The 21,155-nt window shown below is 50.4% G+C and overlaps 6 protein-coding genes across 6 annotated transcripts; 3 read left to right on the top strand and 3 right to left on the bottom strand.

Moving 5' to 3' along the window:
- The first annotated feature begins 70 nt into the window (after positions 1–70).
- ASPBRDRAFT_39367 (uncharacterized protein) lies at positions 71–1,848 on the top strand. The gene is made up of 4 exons (XM_067624127.1): positions 71–448; positions 513–942; positions 997–1,514; positions 1,570–1,848. The coding sequence occupies exons 1-4, from the start codon at positions 347–349 to the stop codon at positions 1,615–1,617; spliced, it is 1,098 nt and encodes a 365-aa protein (XP_067481504.1). The 5' UTR covers positions 71–346; the 3' UTR covers positions 1,618–1,848.
- On the bottom strand, positions 1,843–3,663 carry ASPBRDRAFT_39368 (heme-dependent oxidative N-demethylase family protein). Its single transcript, XM_067624129.1, has 3 exons — positions 2,925–3,663; positions 2,745–2,867; positions 1,843–2,660 (listed from the first exon to the last, which is right to left on the bottom strand). Exons 1-3 carry the CDS (start codon positions 3,341–3,343, stop codon positions 2,258–2,260), a joined length of 945 nt encoding a protein of 314 aa, XP_067481505.1. The 5' UTR covers positions 3,344–3,663; the 3' UTR covers positions 1,843–2,257.
- A 3,028-nt stretch (positions 3,664–6,691) lies between these two features.
- ASPBRDRAFT_39371 (endonuclease/exonuclease/phosphatase family protein) lies at positions 6,692–8,231 on the top strand. Its single transcript, XM_067624130.1, has one exon. It carries the CDS (start codon positions 6,922–6,924, stop codon positions 7,921–7,923), a length of 1,002 nt encoding a protein of 333 aa, XP_067481506.1. The 5' UTR covers positions 6,692–6,921; the 3' UTR covers positions 7,924–8,231.
- A 783-nt stretch (positions 8,232–9,014) lies between these two features.
- ASPBRDRAFT_120581 (Hsp70 family protein) lies at positions 9,015–11,379 on the bottom strand (the record flags this gene model as incomplete). Its single annotated transcript, XM_067617361.1, has 4 exons — positions 9,015–9,214; positions 9,272–9,710; positions 9,768–10,700; positions 10,783–11,379. 4 exons carry the CDS (start codon positions 11,377–11,379, stop codon positions 9,015–9,017), a joined length of 2,169 nt encoding a protein of 722 aa, XP_067481507.1.
- Positions 11,380–12,715: 1,336 nt separating this feature from the next.
- ASPBRDRAFT_39375 (uncharacterized protein) lies at positions 12,716–14,515 on the bottom strand. Its single transcript, XM_067624131.1, has 3 exons — positions 14,454–14,515; positions 14,267–14,374; positions 12,716–14,183 (listed from the first exon to the last, which is right to left on the bottom strand). Exons 2-3 carry the CDS (start codon positions 14,371–14,373, stop codon positions 13,043–13,045), a joined length of 1,248 nt encoding a protein of 415 aa, XP_067481508.1. The 5' UTR covers position 14,374; positions 14,454–14,515; the 3' UTR covers positions 12,716–13,042.
- Positions 14,516–14,598: 83 nt separating this feature from the next.
- On the top strand, positions 14,599–15,517 carry ASPBRDRAFT_39376 (proteasome assembly chaperone 4 family protein). Its single transcript, XM_067624132.1, has 2 exons — positions 14,599–14,921; positions 15,118–15,517. Exons 1-2 carry the CDS (start codon positions 14,745–14,747, stop codon positions 15,343–15,345), a joined length of 405 nt encoding a protein of 134 aa, XP_067481509.1. The 5' UTR covers positions 14,599–14,744; the 3' UTR covers positions 15,346–15,517.
- The last annotated feature ends 5,638 nt before the right edge of the window (positions 15,518–21,155 follow it).

Genomic DNA, 21,155 nt, shown 5'->3' on the forward strand with positions numbered 1-21,155 from the left:
ACCTCGGTTGTGCGGCCAAACTGAGGCCTATGACCTATATCCTCCCAATAGAAAGCCTAATAGTATATAGGGTGCCTCTGCACATGCTCTTGCCCTGTCATATGGCGGCATATTTGTGCCCAGTTTAGGTTGAACTATGGACAAGTCCGGAGATGCCGATGAAATTATGAAGAATCGAGATGCCTCGGTTATTTCCTGAATCGGAAGGCCCGTGCTCCACCGGACCGGCGTGTGAGGCGGCCTCCTTAACCCCCACCGATTCCCAAGACTTTCTATTCTACTTACTCTGTGCATACTCCTGTGTTTTTGACTTCTTACTTACCCCGGAGTCAAAGAAATACTAGATATGGCGGAATCTGCGACTCTTTTCAAACCCCCGCCGTTGGATGCCACCAAGGCGCCCGTCGAGAACGTGCTGGAGCTGACACCGGTGATTGACGTGGGGAAAGTATGTCGTCTTTTCTTCCTACTTCCTTAGTTTTCGCGAGTCTAACGGTCTTTTCTCTCAAAAGGATGTGTTCACCAATACGCGACCCCTTTGGCATCCGCCTGGAGCGCGAGGCATCTATGGCGGTGCTGCCATCGCCCAGTCTCTTGCCGCTGCACTACGAACCGTTCCCGCCGATTTCGCCGTCCATAGCATGCACTGTTACTTCCTCCTCGCCGGTGACTCCGAGATCCCTATACTATACCACGTGGAACGAGTCCGTGATGGAAGGAGCTATATTACGCGAACAGTACAAGCCAAGCAGCGCGGTCGCCCCATCTTCACCACGACCTTGAGTTTCAACAAGGCCAACAGTGGCGGCAAGAAGAAGCTCGAGCATGCATCCTCGATGCCAGCTGTCACTCTACCAGAAGAGCCTGGACCAGGTTCCAAGAGAAGGTTTGAGGAGTCGGGTGGTGGGCCATTCGAATCACAGAAAGCGGGGGTTATAGATCGTCAGTATCTATGATGTGTCGGTATTGACCGGGGATCCATGCTGACAAATGTAGGAAACCGCCCTCCTCAGGAGAGAAAAACGAGACGGTTCATGCGGTCACGGGGCAGGATTTCCGATGCGGGTGGCCATCAGGCTCATCTTTCCGCCCTTGCATACATGACCGACAGTTATTTCATTGGCACCGTGTCCAGGGTCCACAACATTCCTCGGTTCTCTTCGCCAGAGGAACTTAAGAAGGCACTGAATGCGCTGAAGAACCCATCTGATCTGGATGACGAGGATATCGCGCGTGCTCTTAAGGAGCTAAAGGAAGAGGAAACAGCAGATCTACGCCGTCGCTTGGAGGGCGCTTTGCATCGAGTAACTAACCAGCCACCTCAGGAACATAAGGAAGTTGGCATGATGGTCAGTCTTGATCACTCAATCCACTTCCACAACCCTTGGGCGTTCCGGGCAGATGAATGGATGCTTACTGAAATGGAGAGCCCTTGGGCCGGCGAGGGACGAGGCTTGGTGTTACAGAAGATCTGGTCAAAGGATGGAACTTTGATTGCTACATGCACTCAAGAGGTATGTGTGCTGATCATTCTCACTCAAAGGACATGTCTAATGGGGTACTTCGCAGGGAGTTGTGCGTCTCAAACAAGACGAGCCACCTCGATCTAAGCTCTAACGACGAGGGCACATGCTGTTGACGTCTGATCGTAGTAGATATACCCGTATTTGTAACTTTCCGAACATATCATCTTAGATAGTATAGATTTTGATAATTGTACATAGCATATTTTGGCAACGCACTGGTCATGATTTATCGTCTTTGCTCTGAAATAATTGGTAGACGAATTGCTTCTTTCGTTTCTTGGAGCACTTCCGTGGGATTTGACATATTCGAGTCATTACTGGCCTCAGATTGAACTTTCTATAGTCCTATTGTAAGCATTAGAACTATGACTAAAATCTTGGATTCTCGCATTGAGGGCAAATATGCTGCTTTTCACAAGCAAATTAGAAGAGTGCATTCTGGGCTGGTCTGAAGTCTCCCAGGTGAACGAGTTATAATATACCAACAAGATTGCTCAAATCATGCAAAATCGTCAACGGCATCAGAAAAGTTCAAAATAATACAGACAATAAAATAAAACAGTGCTTTGACCGGAGACTTTTCAAACAGACAGCCGCCCATCTTTTTGATGACCCAATGCAAGAAGCGATGCAGAACGCAAAAAATGCAACAGAAAGCCTCCCATGCAATGACGTCCTTTCGCCGCCTTTCCCCTTCTTCCCTCCTTCCCAGCCTCGTTAGTCTTCAACTATTACACCATCATCTTTTCAGGGTCTTGTTGATACATTCGGCTTTTCTTCTCACAGTACTCCAGAGCCTTGGGGCCCCAGACCTCTCTTCCCTTGTATTCACCCACATACTCTGGCCAGCTCTTGATCTCCTTGGCAAGATTCTGCAATTCTTGCATCGGCAGCTCGTCCAGAGTTGTTAGAGTGGTCTTGACACCAAAGACGAGTGCTCCGGTCCGAGGGAGTCGACGAAAGGTTTGTCGCTCGCGACGAATGACGATATCCTGCGGTGTTGGATCCGGGTTTTCTTCAGATAACGAAGTCGGACGATAGAGAATCTCAAATAGGTCTTCATCAGGCCGCTTCACTTCGACAAAGTAGTTGGATCTCTCCATGGGTGATGCCGGCGTAAGCCGAGCCAAGAATCTGGAGAAAGAAAGTTAGCTTCTCTCCTTGCTTCTGCTTTTCACCTTCACTACCAATGCCAGTCAAAGCAGTTGGAGCACTCACTTGCTCACTGAATTAGCTACCTGCTGGTGCCACAGTGGTACCGGGTTGTGAAGCTTAGAGATGGTCCACCCAATGCGGTCTTGAACTGTCCAACCAACGGGGAAAAGGCTTGCGCTGGCAGCACTATTGATAACGGTCAGTCGGTCTATTTGGGATTTGGAGTAGAATGATAAGACTAACAGATAGTATTCATCGTCCTCATTTTTCATCAGAATACTCAGGTCCTCCATTGTCAGTCTGACGGCTATTTCAAGTGGATCGACATCTTTGTTCTTTCCTCCAAAAGAAAACGTCTCTCCCGTCATCTTGTTGTGCACAGTCGTCTCGTCACCGCACTTTTTCTGCTCGAATACATTGGAGAACCGCTGGCAAAGGAATTCAACAACCTCTTCGAGTGCCTCCAAACATGCATCATATGACTCAGGGAGGCATTGGAGAACCTTGCTCTTCTCTTTCTCTAGCAATTGGCTCCTAATCTCGTGCTCGTCCATATAATTCTTGTCAAAAGTGAGCCAGTTCTCCACGTCCAATTTCCGGACGTCCATCATGACTCGGTATCTCTCCCTGCCCTTGATGGGCTGAGCCGGGTAAGGAGCCATTTTCTTGAGGTCATTGCAACCCGGTTCGTGAGTATGTTTTGTGCGCCATAAAGATGACAGATTCTTTCGATATCTGGTGAGGATAATGGAAAGAAGAAAAACAGACAACGCAAGACATGACAGGGTATTCATTGTCTTTGAGTAGAAAGTCCACGACAGAAGAACGGAATGAAAGAAAAGGGAAAAAAAGAAAAGAAGAGGATCTTCGATGAAGCTTCTTATTATTCACGCATTCAAGTCTCCACGTCGCAAGCTTGATTGAAAGAGGCAATGGGAGAATTGAACATGGCGAAACTCTCTGCTCCCGGCGAGGACAATGGCTCCAATTATAATCAGGAGAGTAAGCCATAGTCTCAAAGATCATCCTTAGGGTCAGACGATTTAGCTACAATGGGACTACTACATTCCGGATTCAAGGAGCTGGGTTGGATTCTGATACGTTCTGTCTTTCCCCGCAAAAGCCGCAATTCGCCGCCCCGAAAAAAGAAAAGGAACCTGACAGCATCCACATGATCCAACTGAATTCTCAGCATTCAGTTCAATCGAGCTCCACTGGGTCTTAGTGGGAAACGCGGGGATGAGGATCCATCAGGGAGTGAACTCTATGTGGATGAGAAACTCAGACCATGCGCAGGTCCGTCTCCGCCCTGGATCCGCAGCCCGGCCCATGTACTAGCTGCTGGATGTCACTTCAATCGCGACGGTACCGGTGCCTACTAGTCTCACATTGCCTGGATAGGAATGGCACTAACATAACGCGCTTATTCCAGTACAAAAGAGTACTAGGACGGGCAAGGGCTGTGAAAAGGTGACAATAATACCGCTCCCTACGTCCCTTCTCCCTATGAAATCGTCAGGCGGAGCTCACGCGTATCTCGTCCGTGCGCGCGTCCATTGGAAGACCTCGTGAGCTGAACCCGATCGGATCCTAGGGGAAATGAATCCCCTGTCTAACAGGTTCCTGCGGTTCCGCCTCAGCGGTATTCGTCTTTATTTTTTTTTCTCTTGCCCGGGGCAGACGCAGAGACATTGGAACGGGTACTTCATACTCGATGGTATTACGAAATGCGAAGTAAATAGCGCAGTCCGGTATGTCGGGACCACCTTTCAGGACCAGTCAAGCGTGTCTCTAGACCGGACTGCAGGAAAATCATACATCATCACCTGTGCAACAGAGGGCACGATGACCGAAAGAAAGCGCGTGGGATGCTGCGTGGGCCGGCTTCCTACTCGGCACCGAGGGGAGGGGGGTCATCAGCTCCCAACGGAATGGCAAATAGACGTGCTCTTAGGCGGCTATGAAATTCTACGGACCTGCCTACCATGCTGGGGATAGGAAAGAAGGCACCGCTGGGTCTCCATCTGTTTCGAGTGACGTGCTGGCAGTCTAGTCATTCCACTTGCTGCGACTGGTCAGTCGGCTCCGGCGCAGCGATGCCACTATATTGGAGCTAAGTCGTTAAGAGAAAGCCCCAGGTCGGCACTGACGTACTGTGAGGTGTCCTTGCAGTCATGCCAGGCCTCTGGCGCAGCCAGTACGCTATTCACCCGCTAGTGAAATCCTACTTACTGTGTTGGGAGTTGGAACGTGCATCCATCCATAGTGAGTTGATGCTCGGGGGTGGGCGTGAGGGAAAAATAATGAATTAACCTGACGGGCGATCCACCTCCGGCACGAGTCCAGAATTCTGCTCTTTTTTTTTATTTTATTTTTATTTTTATTTTTTTTACTGTTCTCCACTCTTACTAAAGAAGCCCATCTGGGGTTTTGCGCTGCAACCGCCCCAGTTCGCGCAAAGCGCGCTTGCCGCAGGTCCAGTCTAATTGGGAATTAATTATCAGTGTCCGTTACGTTTGCTCCTCTCAATGTGCGACAAGTCGGCGGTGTCTCAAGAAAGAATGCGTCTTTTTTTCTTCTTCCTCTGCTCGTCTTGCCTGGCTGTCTTTTGAGTCTTTTTTTCCTTTTTCCTCTTTCGGTCTATCTTTGGCTTTGCTTATGCCGTATTTCGTTTCTTTTCCTCTCATTTCTTTTTCTTGTTCTCCATCTCCTATACTCTTTCGGGATTGCTTACTTCGCCCCTTCCATCATTGTTGGGGCGATCTCAGATTTCCTCCGCCAGATGATCAAGGTTATTCACCCTGTTTTCTTGCATCTTCTTTTTACTTTTTTTTCGGTTCCTCCTTGTCACTCTGCATTCGTCACGTCTGTCCAAAATCATCCACCGAGAGTATCAAATCCTCCGAGACACAAGCGGACTCTCGGACCGAAACGGACTCATTGCCCCAACTTGCTTTTTTTTACGCCAGCCTGCCGATAGCAGCAATGGGACAGTGGAGAGTTGCTAGTGTCTCTTGCCTTGACTTGATGGCCCTCTAAGTGGATTGACTGGCTTGCGGACCCAAAGTCGTCTGCCTTCTGGAGACTGGCACAGCCTACTAATCTTAGGTCCATACGGACAGGCCAAAACTCATGTCTAGACTCTCAAGGCCTCAGAAATACACCGGCGCACGGTGCGGCAACCCACCTTTCGTCAGTGATCGTCGAATGATTGAAGAGGGATTTGCAAAAAGCTCGGCGGGCCACACGGCACTACTCCGTGGCGATGGATTGACTCAGCTCAGGCCTAGTCTGAGTCTCTAGGGCCCTACTAAGTATTCCGTAAGAGGGCTCCTCTTCCTGGACCACGCCATCGGAGCGGACGAGGAAGCTGTAATCCCGTGCTGTGGGACTCGACTAGGCCAAAGTTGGATCCAAGTCCCAAGAGGATCGACTCATCGTGCACGGACGGCCATGCCGGTCCTACCATGGTGGTTCTCCACGATTCTCCGCATGGCAATGGGACTTGGGTCTAGGTCTACACCGGTCTAGGTAATTGATAAGCCAAGCCACTGGCCGGTCGCCCTGAAGGGCAGCTTGCACGGTAAGATATTCGTACTTGTGTCAAGCCGTCTGACCTAGCTTCTGGGATCAGAAGTACAAGCCCGGCTACCACTCGGGCTATGATCGGGGACGGCGTGTCGACATTTCGTAGAGAACAGTCATCCAGATGGCCAGGGTTTGCTGCCGCCGTTGCTAAATGGGGCTCTAGTGGCCTTGGCTTTCTCAAGGCAGCTGAACAGGGCGCTGCCTTGATCTTAGTAAGATGATGAAATTGATTGAATCGACGAAACACAGGCGCTGCCACGAAGGGGTGGGAACGCCGACAGACAGGTTACAGGTTTGTTGGAGGGTCTCCTCGCAGCACAGCGAAAACGTGGATGCGGTGGCCTTCCTGTTTGAGCCATTTGGGAAGCCATCATGTGATCCAGCTGGTGACTGACCCCTGCATCATGTGATTGCAAGGAGGCTCGCTCCAACGTCCATCCCAACGCGACTTCCCCTCTTTCTTTCTTTCTTCCCCTCGGCCTCATCCCAGGGAGCAAGCAAGCACTTCGCCCCAGCTGTGTTACCCCCCTCGTTGTTTCATCCTCGGATCCAACGAGAAACTGCCATTGCAGGCTTATCGCCGGGCCTCTCCACTCCCCCTAATTGGGTCTCTAGGCAGATCGAGAGAAGCGTGTCTCTACACTGCACAGCCATGACTTCCTCAGCAGAAGTTCAAACACAGTCCCCTCCACTACCAGGTGATGCGGATGCCCCGCCAACCTTTCAGGAATGGTACTCCTTTGATGCACTCTCCAACGATTGGAACCCACTCCCACCATCCACCTCAGTGACTCGTGATGAGAGCACAATGCCGGCCTCAGACAAAGCGAAACTGAACATACCTGCACTTAACCTTGTAACTTGGAATGTAGATGCCTTCGCCAAGTTTCCCGATGACCGAATGGCCGGCATCGTTTCCACCATACGCAATCAAACACCCCCGCCTAACATACTCTTCTTTCAAGAAGTCCCTAAGGCAGCACTCTTTTACCTCCTTAGTGATCCCTGGATACGCGAGAACTGGTACATTAATGAGGGGGACCTCAGCAACTATGGGGGTGATGTATTCATCACTGTGATGCTTTTATCCAAAGTCAGTTTCAGTACCGACAGTAGGGACCCGGACAGGGCATGTATCGGACCAGTCTGGCGAGTCAGATATCGAAGTAAGTTTGACCGAGACGCTCTCTGCTGTGATGTCTTCATGCCACAGTCTGCTACCCGTGTCCGTCTGATCAACGTGCACCTGGATTCTCTTGCTCTTCAGCCAAGTTGTCGTCCGCGGCAGCTCGCCATCGTTGCGAATAGTCTCCGTTGTGCTGGGCATGGCTTCGTGGCAGGAGATTTTAACCCTGTCCTCCCAGAAGATGACAGCCTTGTTGCCGCAAATGGTCTGGTAGATGTGTGGAACGAGCTGCACCCAGACGAACCGGGCTTCACCTGGGGTCTTGATGGTCGGGAACCTTACCCTCCAGGTCGGTTGGACAAAGTGGCCGTTCTTGACCTGAAGGGGCAAGAGATGGTCATTCTTCATCCCGGTGCGCTTGAAAGCGCGGGACAAGGTCTACTGCTACGACAACTGGATACCCCAGTGCCATGGAGTGACCATTCAGGTCTAAAATGCTGCTTACGTCTTGCCGAGGAGCCCTTGTAGGCAACTAACTTTCCCTGGGCTCTCAGCGCTCGGAAGAGGTTCTGTGTCGAGTAAGGGCAGACTATCCTTTGACTATGACCTTCACATCACTGCCCAGGCTCTCAGCACCCACACGTGGCTCTAGCAACCAATTCTATTCCACATTGCCTTAACCCCAACTAGTCCGACGCGCCTTATTACAATTGGACGCGTATAAAAATGACAAGACATGGCTATCTCCAATGACCACAGTGCATTTCTATAAATGCATCGGTGTTCTGCTTATAAAAACCCCCACATTGCTACTTACAGTAGTTACAACTGCCTCACTCGTTCGATAAGGATGCTGGATGCCTTGGGTATCATTGTCTTCCTGCTTCAGCCATCAGCGTCAGACCTGCATGACGTACACGTCTATATTATCCGTCTCTTTGGGAAGACTACGTGGCTTATCTTGATTTCCTACTGTAGAGGGCCCTAGAGGGAAGGAGACTGATATGATTTAGCAGAATCACTGCCTAAAAAAGGATGATACTACAATTAGTCCGGGTGGGTTGGTGATGTCTACTATCGTTCATAATGGTGCCCAATAATCACTACAGTATCCTGCTGATAATACAAGCTTGATGAAAAATAACTCAATGCCGGACAATTCAATAGCCAATCATGTAGTCCCTATTATTGGGTGATATGCACTTGGACGGTAATTATTGACCTGTCTAGTAGTAGTCGGCCCGGAAGGCCAGGTCCCGAATGTGACAGCAGCAGGGGAAGAAACCATCATGGATAATTTTGCCATTATGGGATTAAATATAATTCATCAAAAGCTCATCGAAAGAGGTATCCAGGGGAATAAGAAAACACAGACAATTCGCCCCAAAATTGGTGGGGGACTCGCAACAAAAATGGTAATCTCCAAAATCGTCCACACGGACGCAAGCTTAAGCATATCAAACGCCCTCCCAGTGCAGTGCTGATCATCATTGGTGTATCACAAAAGTTGGGACATCCGCATTCAACCCGTTTTGTACTCTCAGTCGGTTCTTTTTCTCGGACCTTCCATACAGGAGCGCTCTCTTCCGCCTGTCTGCCTGACCCAAGCCGGGCGCCATCTACCTGAATTTGGCCCGGCACCGACCCATCACTTCGCCCTGACAGACAAGCTCTGCGCTGAACTCGCTACCGTCTAGCGTGAGATAAATGTCAAAGTACACGCGGTAAAAAGTACCCTGAGGCGTGTCCATGCGCTCGAAATCGGTCTCCAGGTTCTTACGGGACAGATCGGACGTGAGGGTGACGACTTCCTTGATACCTGCATCCAATTGTTAGCACTGCATGAGCAAGGCAGCCAGTCCACAATGCAACTTACGTGGATCCTTGGTGTACTCTGGACAAACATCCTCATCGCACGCGTACAGGATATCCTCGTACATGAGGGTCGCTCCCGGCGCAACCTGCCGGAAAAAGCTCACCTTGACAGGCTCGCCGATTTTCACCCGCTCGCCTTTCTGCACAAAGATTTGCCTTGTGTACTTGCAGCGGTCGCGGCCGTCAAGACTAGGGACACGGTATTGCTCGGGATGATATCCTTCCTTGAAGGGCTGCAGCGTGGCCATCAGGTAATGGCGTCGCGCCACACGGTGCGTAATCACCCGCTCGGTGATTCCGGCAGTCACGGCGCCTTTGACGATGGCAGCGACCGAGTCCATCGGCCGGACTACCTTGGACTGATACTGTGGAGGGACGTGGAGCTTGATCTGCTGGAAGAGATACTCCGAAGCACCGAAACCACCAACGACAAGGACATTCTGCAAAACCTGGTTAGTTTTCCAATGCAACTAAGCGGACGGATCGCTGGTACAAACCTGAAGTGAGCGGTTCTGCGCTTGGATCGCTATGATTTGATTGCGCACCAACTCAAGGATTCTATTCACGACGGGCTCGAAGCATTGCAAGATCTCCTCGTTGGTGAACGTCATGTAACCCTCCTCGATGCCTGCGTCGGGGAAGTCTGCTTCGATTCCGACATCCACTGCCCATTTCTGGCCATTGTTGCGGAAGTCGGCCTTGATCCGGTTCTCAAAGTCCATGATGCACTTGGCATAGACCTTGCCTGCCGTGCGGGAACCATCCGGCAACTTCATCTTCCGGATCTTCGCACGGAGGATGTTGCTAAAGTTCCGGTTGAGCGCAGTGGAACCACACGAGTCTCCCGAGCCAGCGGTGCATTCCGCGACGCTGAACGGTTGCTCTTCTTCGACCTCATAAGCAATCAAGTCGACTGTACCACCTCCGCAATCGACAATCAGGATGGCGTCACCAATCTTGAGATTCAGAAGACCGGTCTTTGCACAGAACAACGCGGCCGCCTCTGGTTCGGATACCAAGGTTAGGCGATTGTCATTCTCATCTCTCAGGAAGCCAGCCTGGAGGGCGGCTGCTCGTGTTGCTGCCTTTCCAGCATCATTCCAAATGGCAGGTACGGTGATGTAGTAACGAATGTTCCGCTCTTCACGAGTAAACACTTCACCCAAGGTCTTCTGGAGCTGGGCCCGCATGGCCTGTCGCAGCTTGAAGAGGTAGTCGGCGGCGACATCGATCTCCGACTTGCCCGGGGGCAAAGGCGGCAGGTTGATGGGGTCAATGTACGTGTTTCCGGAGAGCATCAGCTGAAGCTTGAACCACTCGACTTTCTGTACCCCTTGCTTCGGGTATCCGGTGGGGGCCAAAGCATCAGCAATATCCGGGCCCCAACCCACCACCTTTTGGTACTGATCGTAGTACAGAACGGTCGGGATCTAGACAAGCCAAGCAATGACTCTGGTCAGTAAGCTGGTCATGAGCAGAAGTGAGGGTGGGGGGGGGGCTGCTTATAAGCACCTTTTGTTTGGTGTGAGTGCCTGCGCCAGGCCACTCTGTGATGATGTCCTCTCTCGCCTCGTTGTTGGTCGCAAATGCAAAAGCCACACCGGAGAATGTCGTGCCAAAATCGATTCCCACGATCAGCTGAGCCTTACTCCGGCCGGCGCCTTCCACTTCGACGGCGGGGTTCCGCACGCCGTACTGGGGTTGGTGAAGACCGGGAGTCATGCCGGGGCCGAGCGGCTGTTGTAACCCGTAGCCGGGGGGAGCGCCCATGGGGGCCATGGAGGACTGAGGATACGGGAGGTTGGTATTCAACGGCGGAGGATGGTGAGGCAAGGGTTGGCCTGGTGGCAGAGGGCTGGTGGGCCGGCCGGCGGTGTTGTAGGTGTAGCTCGGGGGGCGACCCAAGGTATTCTGATTATTCATGGGGAGGCTGGTGGTAGAGGAACTGTGACCGGAGGGAGGAGAGCTGGGCGAAGTGGCCGAAGAGGGAGCGGCGACGAGGGTGTTGGTGGAAGGAGCGTTCACGGGTTGGCTGTGCTGCACAGGTGAATGGTTCTTGTTGCGCTTCGTCCCGAAGGTGAACGATTTAAAGTTCAACCGCGAGCTCATCAGGTCGATATGGAAGACCGATGGATGCACGGAGGGAGGGAGGGAGGATGCAGATTGGGGGGGAAAGAATGGAAGGAGGGGAGGGAAGGAGAGGAGAGGAGAGGAAAGAGGGGAGAGAGAGAGAAAGAAGGGGAGGAAGAAGAAAGAGGGAGAAGAGAGTAAGCGAGTCAGATGGGTTTAAGGCAGCAGGTAAAACGAGGGACAAGAGAAGGGAGTGACTCCCCCCAAAAGGAATGGGAATGGGAATGGCAGGCAGGAAAGTGGGCGAGGATGGATTGAGGCTGAGTCGGATGGAGGAGGAGCAGCAGCAGCAGCAGATTTGAGGCCGTTGGGTTGGGCGGGGAAGGGACAGGCAATCAATCAACAAACGCGAAAGAAACAGGAACGGGACTTGTCACCAAATTGATTGCGGGGGATGCGATGCGATGAGATGAGATGAGATGAAATGTCAAGCAACGGGAAAAAAAAAAAACAGCCTTGAAAGGGGGGAAGAGATAGAAGAGAAAGAAAGAAGAAGAACAGAACCAACTAATTAGTTAACGCCCAACTAACTGAACTAACTGAACCATTGCTGACAAGCAACGGATGGGAAAGGTGAGATTTGGATTGATTTGATGGCAGGGAATCCGTGCTCTGGAATGATGGAGTCGCGATAACGCCCGACAGGACGTCACCCTGGATTCCCATCCCCAAATTCTCCGACGATGACGGTCAGGGGGTGTCTCTACGTGTCTGGACGCGATCGAAAAGAAGCAACAATATAAATAATGTTATCTCAACGAACCAAAGACTGGCAAATTAATGAATAACATGATTCTTTCTCAGCGTGATTCTATGATAGTATCGATGGACTGTTTGGAAGGCTGATACCATACGGTAAGGTATGGTCTGATACTGCATTGAACCCCAGTGTGGCCTCGGCGTAAGGATCCCTTCCGAGTGAGATTCTGAATGGATTCATCAGCCACCATCTGCTTTAGAAACAACTGTCTACTCTATAGTGTTTATTGTCTACACGAAGAGTAAGTAATTTGCGTGCGATCATCCCGACTATTACCCCCAGCCTCCTCTACAATTCAACGTACCTACAACGCGAGAGAGAGAGAGAGAGATTGACACCCGATGATCCCTTCTATCGACCTAAACTTGTTGGCAGTTGACCCGTTCCCGTCTTTTTCTTGTGAGTGGATCTGCAATCTGTCCGAACTGTCCTTACTCCTTTGTTTGGCCGTCAACTCCACCCATCTCTCTTCGCCCGTGCGAATGGCTGAGGGCGATTGACTTAACTTAGTGCCTGAGGGACTCCATCCAGCCTCCCATGGACGCGGTGGACACACCAAGGAATGGCCCCAAGGAACCGGCGGGTTCAGCCACGCCCGCTAAGCCTTCGCCAGCCTTGTCTGTCACTCGCTTCTTCCTCTGCCTCTTCCTTTTGCTGCTGCTGCTTCTTTGTTTCGTGTCTGCGGCTGAAAATCTGTGGCCGTATCGCCGATCCGGTTTATTTCGGTATGGTATCTTTCATGACACACACACCTGACACCATCTTTGGTTTCCCTGCTTTGCTTGCTTGCTTACTTACAATACTACCGACCGACACTGGTCTATAATCATCAGCATCTACCATTATCTACAGAGAAATACAAGCATCTCCCAGATACATTCTCTATACATTTTGTTTCCGCGCGACCCAATGCGACGGCCGATACAATGGCTGCAACATACTGTTCGGGTCCTGGATATACCCACACATGGGTCGCTCGTGCGGCGCCTCGCGCTTCTCGATCGCAAAGCCCATTCGCTCCACGAGGCAAAACACTTCTGCCTCCGTCAGCTCCACATTCCCGGGCTCCCCAATCCCCTGGTCACCGTGGCCCTCGTCACTGCCCCCGTGCTGACTGCGGTTGCTTCCGTCCTCGAAATGCCACAATAACGGTCCCACGTTGATCCAGAGGCCGTTGGGCTTGAGACAGTGTCGGATGGCCTCGATGTACCGAATGAGATTCGGCGCCGTGTCGATGAAAAACACCGTCGCCACGGCATCAAACACCTCCTTGTTGCTGGGGTTGGTGTACAGCACGGTGAAGTCGGCAGCCGACATGCTCATGCGCCCAAATGGTGCCGAGTTCGCCTGGGCTTCCACCATGGCCGTACCCGGATGCTGATCTGGGATCTTGACCTCCTGCAGCTGTTGTTCCCGGGACAGGAGGTTCGAGAAATGCAGCGCAAATGGGTGCAGTGCGTGTTTCTGAGGGCCAAGCGTGTGGTTCAGAATCCAGCTACTCGCCAGCAACTGATGATAGGAGATCTCGTTTCCTTCCGCGGCAAAGCCTTGCCGACAGATCTCAAACACCAGTCTTCCCAGTCCGGCGCCAGGAACCAACACCCTGACTTCGTCGTCGTCTTCGGAGGAGCCAATGCGGGCGCCGAACTCGTTCTGCAAGTCGGTCAGCACCGGGCCGTAACAGACATCTCGCTCTGCTTGGCCTTCGTGACTCCAGTCCCGGTAGAACTGTCTCAAGGTGGAGTGCGCTTTGTTGACATCGGACTGAGTGGCCGTTCCATGCCAGTTCTGACGTGGGTCATTGCGATCAGGGTTCGCAGATAGGCCGAACGACGAGAGACCGGTGGTCAGAATGGCATCAGCGATGTCAGCATTCACATCAATGGCATCGTCCACGCGGTTGAAATTGTCGAGAATGGAAAAGGGCGGCTCAGCCAGCATCTGCCAGTGGGCAGATGGCAAAGCATAAAAGGCCTGACGACGACGGTGAGTGGTGTTCATGTGCGCCGTTCTCCGATATTGCCTGAGCGGGTTAGCAGTGATACGTAGAAGCAACAACACTATTCGTGTTGGGCGCATGACCGTATACAGCTGAGATATACTTACCTGAAAGAGTCAAACGCAGCGAAAAGCACCCGACGCTCGGCATTATCGGCCAAGGGGTCGAAATCGCCAGACCAGCTGCGGATTTCATCTTGCTCGTGCTCGTCCATACTGCAGTAGTGTAGCAATTAGTATGTAAGCAAACACAATTATAGATATGCTCTAGCAGGACTGAATCAGAAATACCTACTTATCTGTACAATATGACTTCTGCTAAAGAAGAATGGTGGTAACCAAGATTGTAGAAAAGTTGCAGCGGGGACCCGCACAAGAAACTCGGTAACTTTGGCGGGGGAAGATCCGGAGCTCAAAGCGGTGATGCAAACCAAACCATCAAACTTCACAGCTGCTGGCTGGCTACCAAGCAAACATCTTCTATCTTATACCCCCATACTACAAACACAAACATACTCACATAATACTCACCTCAAAACACACATATACCAAAATACATCTCAACACCAGAAAAATAAATACTATAATGGCAACAGAAATAAAAGAACTCTCCCTCCCTCTCCCCTACACCCCCCACACCACCGCCCACATCCACCTCACACGACACCAAACCTGCACCACGGTGTTCCTGACATCGTCGACTCCCGGTGATGCAGCAGGGAGTATTAAGCCGATGGGGAGTTTTGTGTATGCGATGCCAGATGTATGTTCCAATATACCCTTTTCCACTTCCACTTACTACCAATTTTGTTTGCTCGTCATATACATGTTGCATGTGCAAATCCTTACTACATATACATATTATCCATCATTATCATCACCATCATCATCTACTACATACTAGTAGTATAAGACTGACATAGTATATTGTTCACTATGATCTAACTAACACATTGCAGAGAACAAACCCCAAGAACGTCATCTCAACCACAATCTACTCCTGCCCCGGAAGTGTAGAATACACGGCCCGGATCGCGAAGATTCTGGCGAGGAAGATGAAGACGCCGGTTTATGTCGGAGGCAGTATTGAGCCTGCGACGATGGGGGTGATGGCTGAGGAGGAGATTGAGGGGGTGAAGAGGATTGTGGATGTTGTTGTGAAGGGGTGGGAGGGGATCAAGGTTTAGGTTTATTCCATGGATCTGTTAGAGTGCTCTGGTGGCGATGGATGAGAAAGATGGAGGGATAGCATTGAGGGAGTTAGGTGTTTTTCTGCATTTCTGTCTGTCTGTCTGTTCGTTGGTTTCTGTTCTAAGTGTCACCCTGGTTAAAGCAATGATAACTACTATGTAAACTGCTTCAGTGACTATAATATCTCATCTTTATAGCACTATTCATGTGACTGACTGAATAATCCCATCGGACATTCCGATATAACGCATGTACCCTCCGACATAACCATCTAACCGACCGACCAACCAGATGATACAACAAATAGATTAATACGAATGAATCTACTTAGCGGCGGAACAACAGACGCACCTCTGACCACTCCCTCAACCCTTCAAATTGAATTGATTCAACGGCAATGCTCCGAAGCAGCTAGACTATCGGAATCACCTCCGATCACACTTCGGGGGTGCTATCTACCCATCGTGGAGCTGTCCTGATTCAATCATCAATCGGACTTGATTTGATTAGATGCCTTAGCTAGCTTGTCAGCGGTGTTAGTTAGTTAGTTAGTTAGTTAGTTAGTTACTTCTTCAAATTAATCAGCTAGTCATTCAGTGAAAGGATCAGACGAGTCGAGTTGGCAACGACTCAACTGTATCCGCCTCGCTAACTAGCTAGAAAGCTAGCTAGTTATCGTCATAGCCGAGGAATAGTACGAAGACTAGTTATCTTCCGACGAGAATCTACGGAGTAGTAGTTAGGAATATATACTAGTACGGAGTACCAGTGGATGTTATACATATATAGTAGCCGATATGCATAACATTGCATACGACTTGGTTTGTAGTATTTCATCCTGTAGATAGATAGCTATATTGCATGTATGAAATCTTGTATATAAATTATCTGGATTACTGCATGGCCACTATCTCGAGTTGTAAACCAAGTAGTAAGTTCTAACATTGCAGTTAGTATGTGATTTAAATGCCTCACTTTCCGATGCATATTCTGAACCCCCAGCCTAAACTTTTAGTACCATAACTTTAGTTAAGAGAAGGATCCTGCTAAGCACTGACCCCGGAGAAAGACTATCCCATAATCCCAGTGGGGAAAAGAAGAAAAGCCTCACAGTTAGCGAGCACATGGTAGACAAATAGGGTACACGAGCATCGCTTAGATAGATATGTACTTAATGCTGACAGTATGCCTACTATTACTGACTCAAAGATACTACACAAGCATAAAACTATTGGTCGAATAACTATCATGAACCAATATCAAGGAAATTGCGCGAGCGATCAGGATTGAACCAAAGCAAATCAAATGGTGATTTCCCTCGGGAGTTCATCGCCACCTACGTACTCACTAGTTATCTATTAACTCAACCCTCGTAAGCATTGACCCGGGGCGATCTCGGAATCCTCGATCCATGGCTTAGTTGGTAGTATTACTCCGTACTACTCCTCATCTCTAGTATCAAGATCCTTTCAATTAGCAGGGGTTATCGCATATACTGGCTGACATTATTCATATATATCATCCATAGTGTTATACTATATCATAAACATGTAATTGCAAATATAGAATACTACAAAGTACTTAGTATTACTGCGTAAACACCCCTCGTCTACTTTATCCGTATAGAGTTATAACTGAAGATGACCTCACACTCACTCTCAAATTGAAGTGGATGATGAACCCATGTGGGTGATGAAATTACGACGACTATCTACTCCGTATCTATCTCTCTATCTACTCCCCAAAAGAACGATCAATCAGACAATAACATAACACTGGTCCAAGCACGCAAGCACAAGCACAGGAGGTCAATGCAAGGCCCACGTGGATGCTCGTAGGCAATCTCTTTCTCATCATTATCATTTCATTGGGCATCGACCGATAGTGGTGTGCCGAGGACCGATGGAGGGTTGCCGGGGCCGGGGGGGGGGGGGGGGGGGGGGGGGGGGGGAAGGAAGACGGGTACGGAGAGGGAGGGGGGAAGAAAAGAAAAATAAATTGATGAAACAGGAGAGGGTGTGTGCGTGTGTGCGTGCGTGTGAAAGACCCTTGTTGATGAGATGATGCTGTGGGTTAAAACGTTAGTCCCGATGACGGAAGTCACCGAATTGGCGTGGATGGGGATGGGCGTTGGTTGTATGGACGGATAGTATTCCTGCAATTTCTGGGCTGACATGACATGACCGGGAAGTATAGCCGCCAGAGGCGGAGAGAGAGGGAGGTTGTTTAGTATAGGTTAGTTAGTTACTTAGTTACTGTGTGGGTGGTTGTTCTAGTAGATAACATGACTGCACCACTGACTGACACCGCCCCTTCAAGATTGGAAAATACGGGATGATGAGCGACGCAGGGTCGGTCTGGCCGGTTAACTGACCAGCCAGCTGCTAGCTAGCCTAGCCAAGTCTCGTGCCGTGGGATACAACTGGGAAGCTAACGAATTAACTAAAAATCAGCGCGTGCGCAGAAGAGGAATTGGGAAGAGATGATACTACTGGTTACTATTTACTAGTTACTAGTTACTTATCTACGAGATAGATGGAAGAGAGAGATGTTACAGGATGGGGTGCAGCGGCAGACTGTCACGGGAAGGACCACATGGGGATGAGGGGGTTAGAAAGGAAGGGGGCCGCGCCGGACCCTGGAAAATCTGACAATTTGTGCGCTGCTGCTGAGAATGGCTTCACCAATAATACTCTCCGGTCACTTAGCCGGTTTGTCTCCATTAGCCCATTAGCCAAGTAGCCTTACTTCAAAGGGATCCTTTCCCGTCCGGCTGTCGGAATCTGCGCTCCAATCCTGGCGGGTGACTGGCTGCTAACTTTAGCTCACCGGAAAGCAACAACTGGCTGACAGCCCCCTCGGAGTCTCGGAGACGAATTGGGAAGCGATCACGACTATCGTGTGTTGCCGCCACCTCGAATTTGATCATCTTGTTAGTACTTAGTAGTTAGTTGTGATATGTGACAGGTCATGTTAGTTGGTTATACGGTTGATTCTTTCAATGGTAGAGTCCTATTGGTGTGTTGAATCTCACTGGTACCCCTCCGGTGGCTTGTTCTTATCAAGGGATCCTGTTGATGTGTAACTACTAAGTAGTAACTACCCTCTACTGTGGGTTGGTCTTGATTTAATTTCCGGTCATCTCCAGGACGGGCTCTAAAGGTCTAACCGTACTATCGTCGCATCGTTGAGATCTCGGTTAGAATATCCGGCCCGGCTACGTTACATGCCACCTCTTCGGCCTTACCAGACGTGCAGTCGCTAGTCATCCTTAGTCACCGTCTCTCAATCTCCTTTTTCTTTCCCTGTGTGCTTGACAGTTGAGTGGTGGAATTGATGCTATTTCGGTGGATATTAGGTTCCCTTCTCGTAAAATTGAAAAGAAGGAATGATGTCCAACGGGCGACATCAACACATCGGTAGCCTAGGCTCACCATCAGGCATCTGAGCACATTTGCTGAACGCATTGCTGATGCTGGTGCGGGGACCCAAGCCCACCAGCATCATCTCGACACGAGCCTAGATGCCCAGCTAGAGCTGTCCAGGTTCCTGAGCCGAGCTTCCAGCCAACGGGCCGTCATGCAACCAGCCCGCAGGCGTCAAGAACGAATCCTTCCGCGACTTTGGCAACTCGCAACATCTTACTGTGCTTTGCTAATCTCATTAGTCGCCCCGGGCTGTGCACCCTCGCCTGGCCTTGCCCTCCAGGATAGGGATAACTAGGCCTGAGCGACTGCAATGTTCAAGTCGATAGGCCCAGAAGCAGACCGAAAATGACAGAAAGAATAATAATCCCAACACTCCTGATAAATCATGAGAATTGAAGCACGAGGGGCTAAAAAGGGAAAGCCAGGGCTTCTAGCCACGGCACAAAACAGGGGGAGGAGGGGGAATGCGTAACCTGCACCGACGAGGAATGCGGATGTCTTCCGTCTGTACGACTTCTCCCACCAGATTGGCTGGGGATATCATTTCCGCAGCAGACAGGGCAACATTTTGTGTGTGTGCGTGCGTGCGTGTGTCCGGTGGGAACTGGGAAGAAACAGCAGCATGCAGCTGGATCCATGATGCGGCTAGAGCTCGTGCCCACCCCGCCTAAGTCGTCTGGTCCTGCGCAGGCACACGCCGGCCATAGTCGGCGGTCGGTCGACGGTCATCGCGACTCGGAACTAATCCTCGTGCTTCCTGGAATATGTAGGTACCAGGGAGATGCATCTGTTTCTTGACTCTCCGGAATCCGTGAGCCGAAGAAAAATAGCAGTAGGAGGAGAAGTGTCCAACCACAACATCCTCCCCATCAGCTAGCCACTCGGAAATCGACAACAGTACGATCGAGGGCTGGAATGAGCCATCTCCGAGTAAGCGTCTGCTGATTATCAGTGCGACAAGCAATGGACCCTGTTTCCACTATTCTCCCTTCCGTCTAATTGTTGGATCGACATGACCGTCAGGAGCCCGAGCCTGGATGGATGCCGCGCACACACACAGAAAGACACAGACATAGCACTAGTCTAGATACTGGGATAGGGATGCCAAGTTTGACTACTTGATGGTAGTCTCTCGCCCGAGTCGACGGTTGACTGGTGACTGCTGGGGAGAAGGAACATACGCCCTGTCATTGGCCCAGGAGTCTGACGGCTAAAGCTAGTCCACGGGCCAGGCTGACGGAGGTGGATGGCAAGTGATACGGTGACCACACAAGCCTCAAAGAAAGCCTCTCATAGACAAATGAATTGCGTAGCAGAGGGCGCCAAGGGAAAATTCTGAAGAGCTAAAGAGGATAAGATTAACCGGCCAGCAGCGAGGAAAAGGGAAGGAGGGGAATCAGAGGAGAGAGGGGAAAAAAATACTGAACGAAAACTCTCCCATCCAAAGCCCGAATACTAAACTACATTCAGCAGGAGCAAGAATATGGCAAAGGCCGAGGAATGACAATCATAACCAAATTCTAAACGAACCGATCTCTTTCTCGCTCTCTTCATCCGCAGGGGAAAAGAGATCGATCGAAATTAGAAAATTAAATAGAAGGAAAATCAAAATAAAATCAAAATAAAATAAAATAAAATAAACAAAAAAACGATGGGTCGGGGATTTTTCGCTCTGGCCACCACCGGGTGGTATTCTCCGTGTTTCGTCCGAAGCTGGCGTCACTCGTAAGACTCCAACTCCGCCACGGTGATCCAAAGTCATCGTCAGCCAGCACCAGCAGCAGAAAGCAGTTCACCGGCTCAATTGACAAAGACACGGCCAAAGACAGAAAGCGAAGTATTATCGTTATTATTCTCCATCGCGTAATATGCAGGATTTGCGGTGGAACTTGACCACGGTTGCTGCCTCGTGCGTCCATGTGGCTCGGCCAATAGGCTCTATCCGGAGGCGGGATTCCGAGTAGATCGTCAGAACGACGCTGAACTGCTCGGTCTGGTACGGATGGTAGATAGTACTAGTAGACTGTAGTAATCAACAATCTACTACGAATAATGTGATGATGATGATGAACGAATGAGTGAATGTATGTCGTGTCTCCCCTTGCACATTCTTCTGCTCTCGGAGACATGTACGTATGCCCTGTCAAAATATGTAGCACCCTGTTCATCCGAGTCAATCAGTGGGAGTCACTGACTAGTAGTACGTAGTAGTAATACTACTACGTACTACTAGGGTCCGGCAATCGTGGCGTGGGCAGGTTACTGTCCGACAGCCAACCATTCTGCTGGAGACTATCGAACTGTACGGCCCGAGGGCAAATGCGCCTCCGACGACGTTTCAGGAAACACATCCCCAAATTCACCTTCGTCTCTCACAG

The sequence above is a fragment of the Aspergillus brasiliensis genome, assembly GCF_001889945.1.
Source record: "Aspergillus brasiliensis CBS 101740 unplaced genomic scaffold ASPBRscaffold_3, whole genome shotgun sequence".
NCBI classification, from domain to species: domain Eukaryota; kingdom Fungi; phylum Ascomycota; class Eurotiomycetes; order Eurotiales; family Aspergillaceae; genus Aspergillus; species Aspergillus brasiliensis.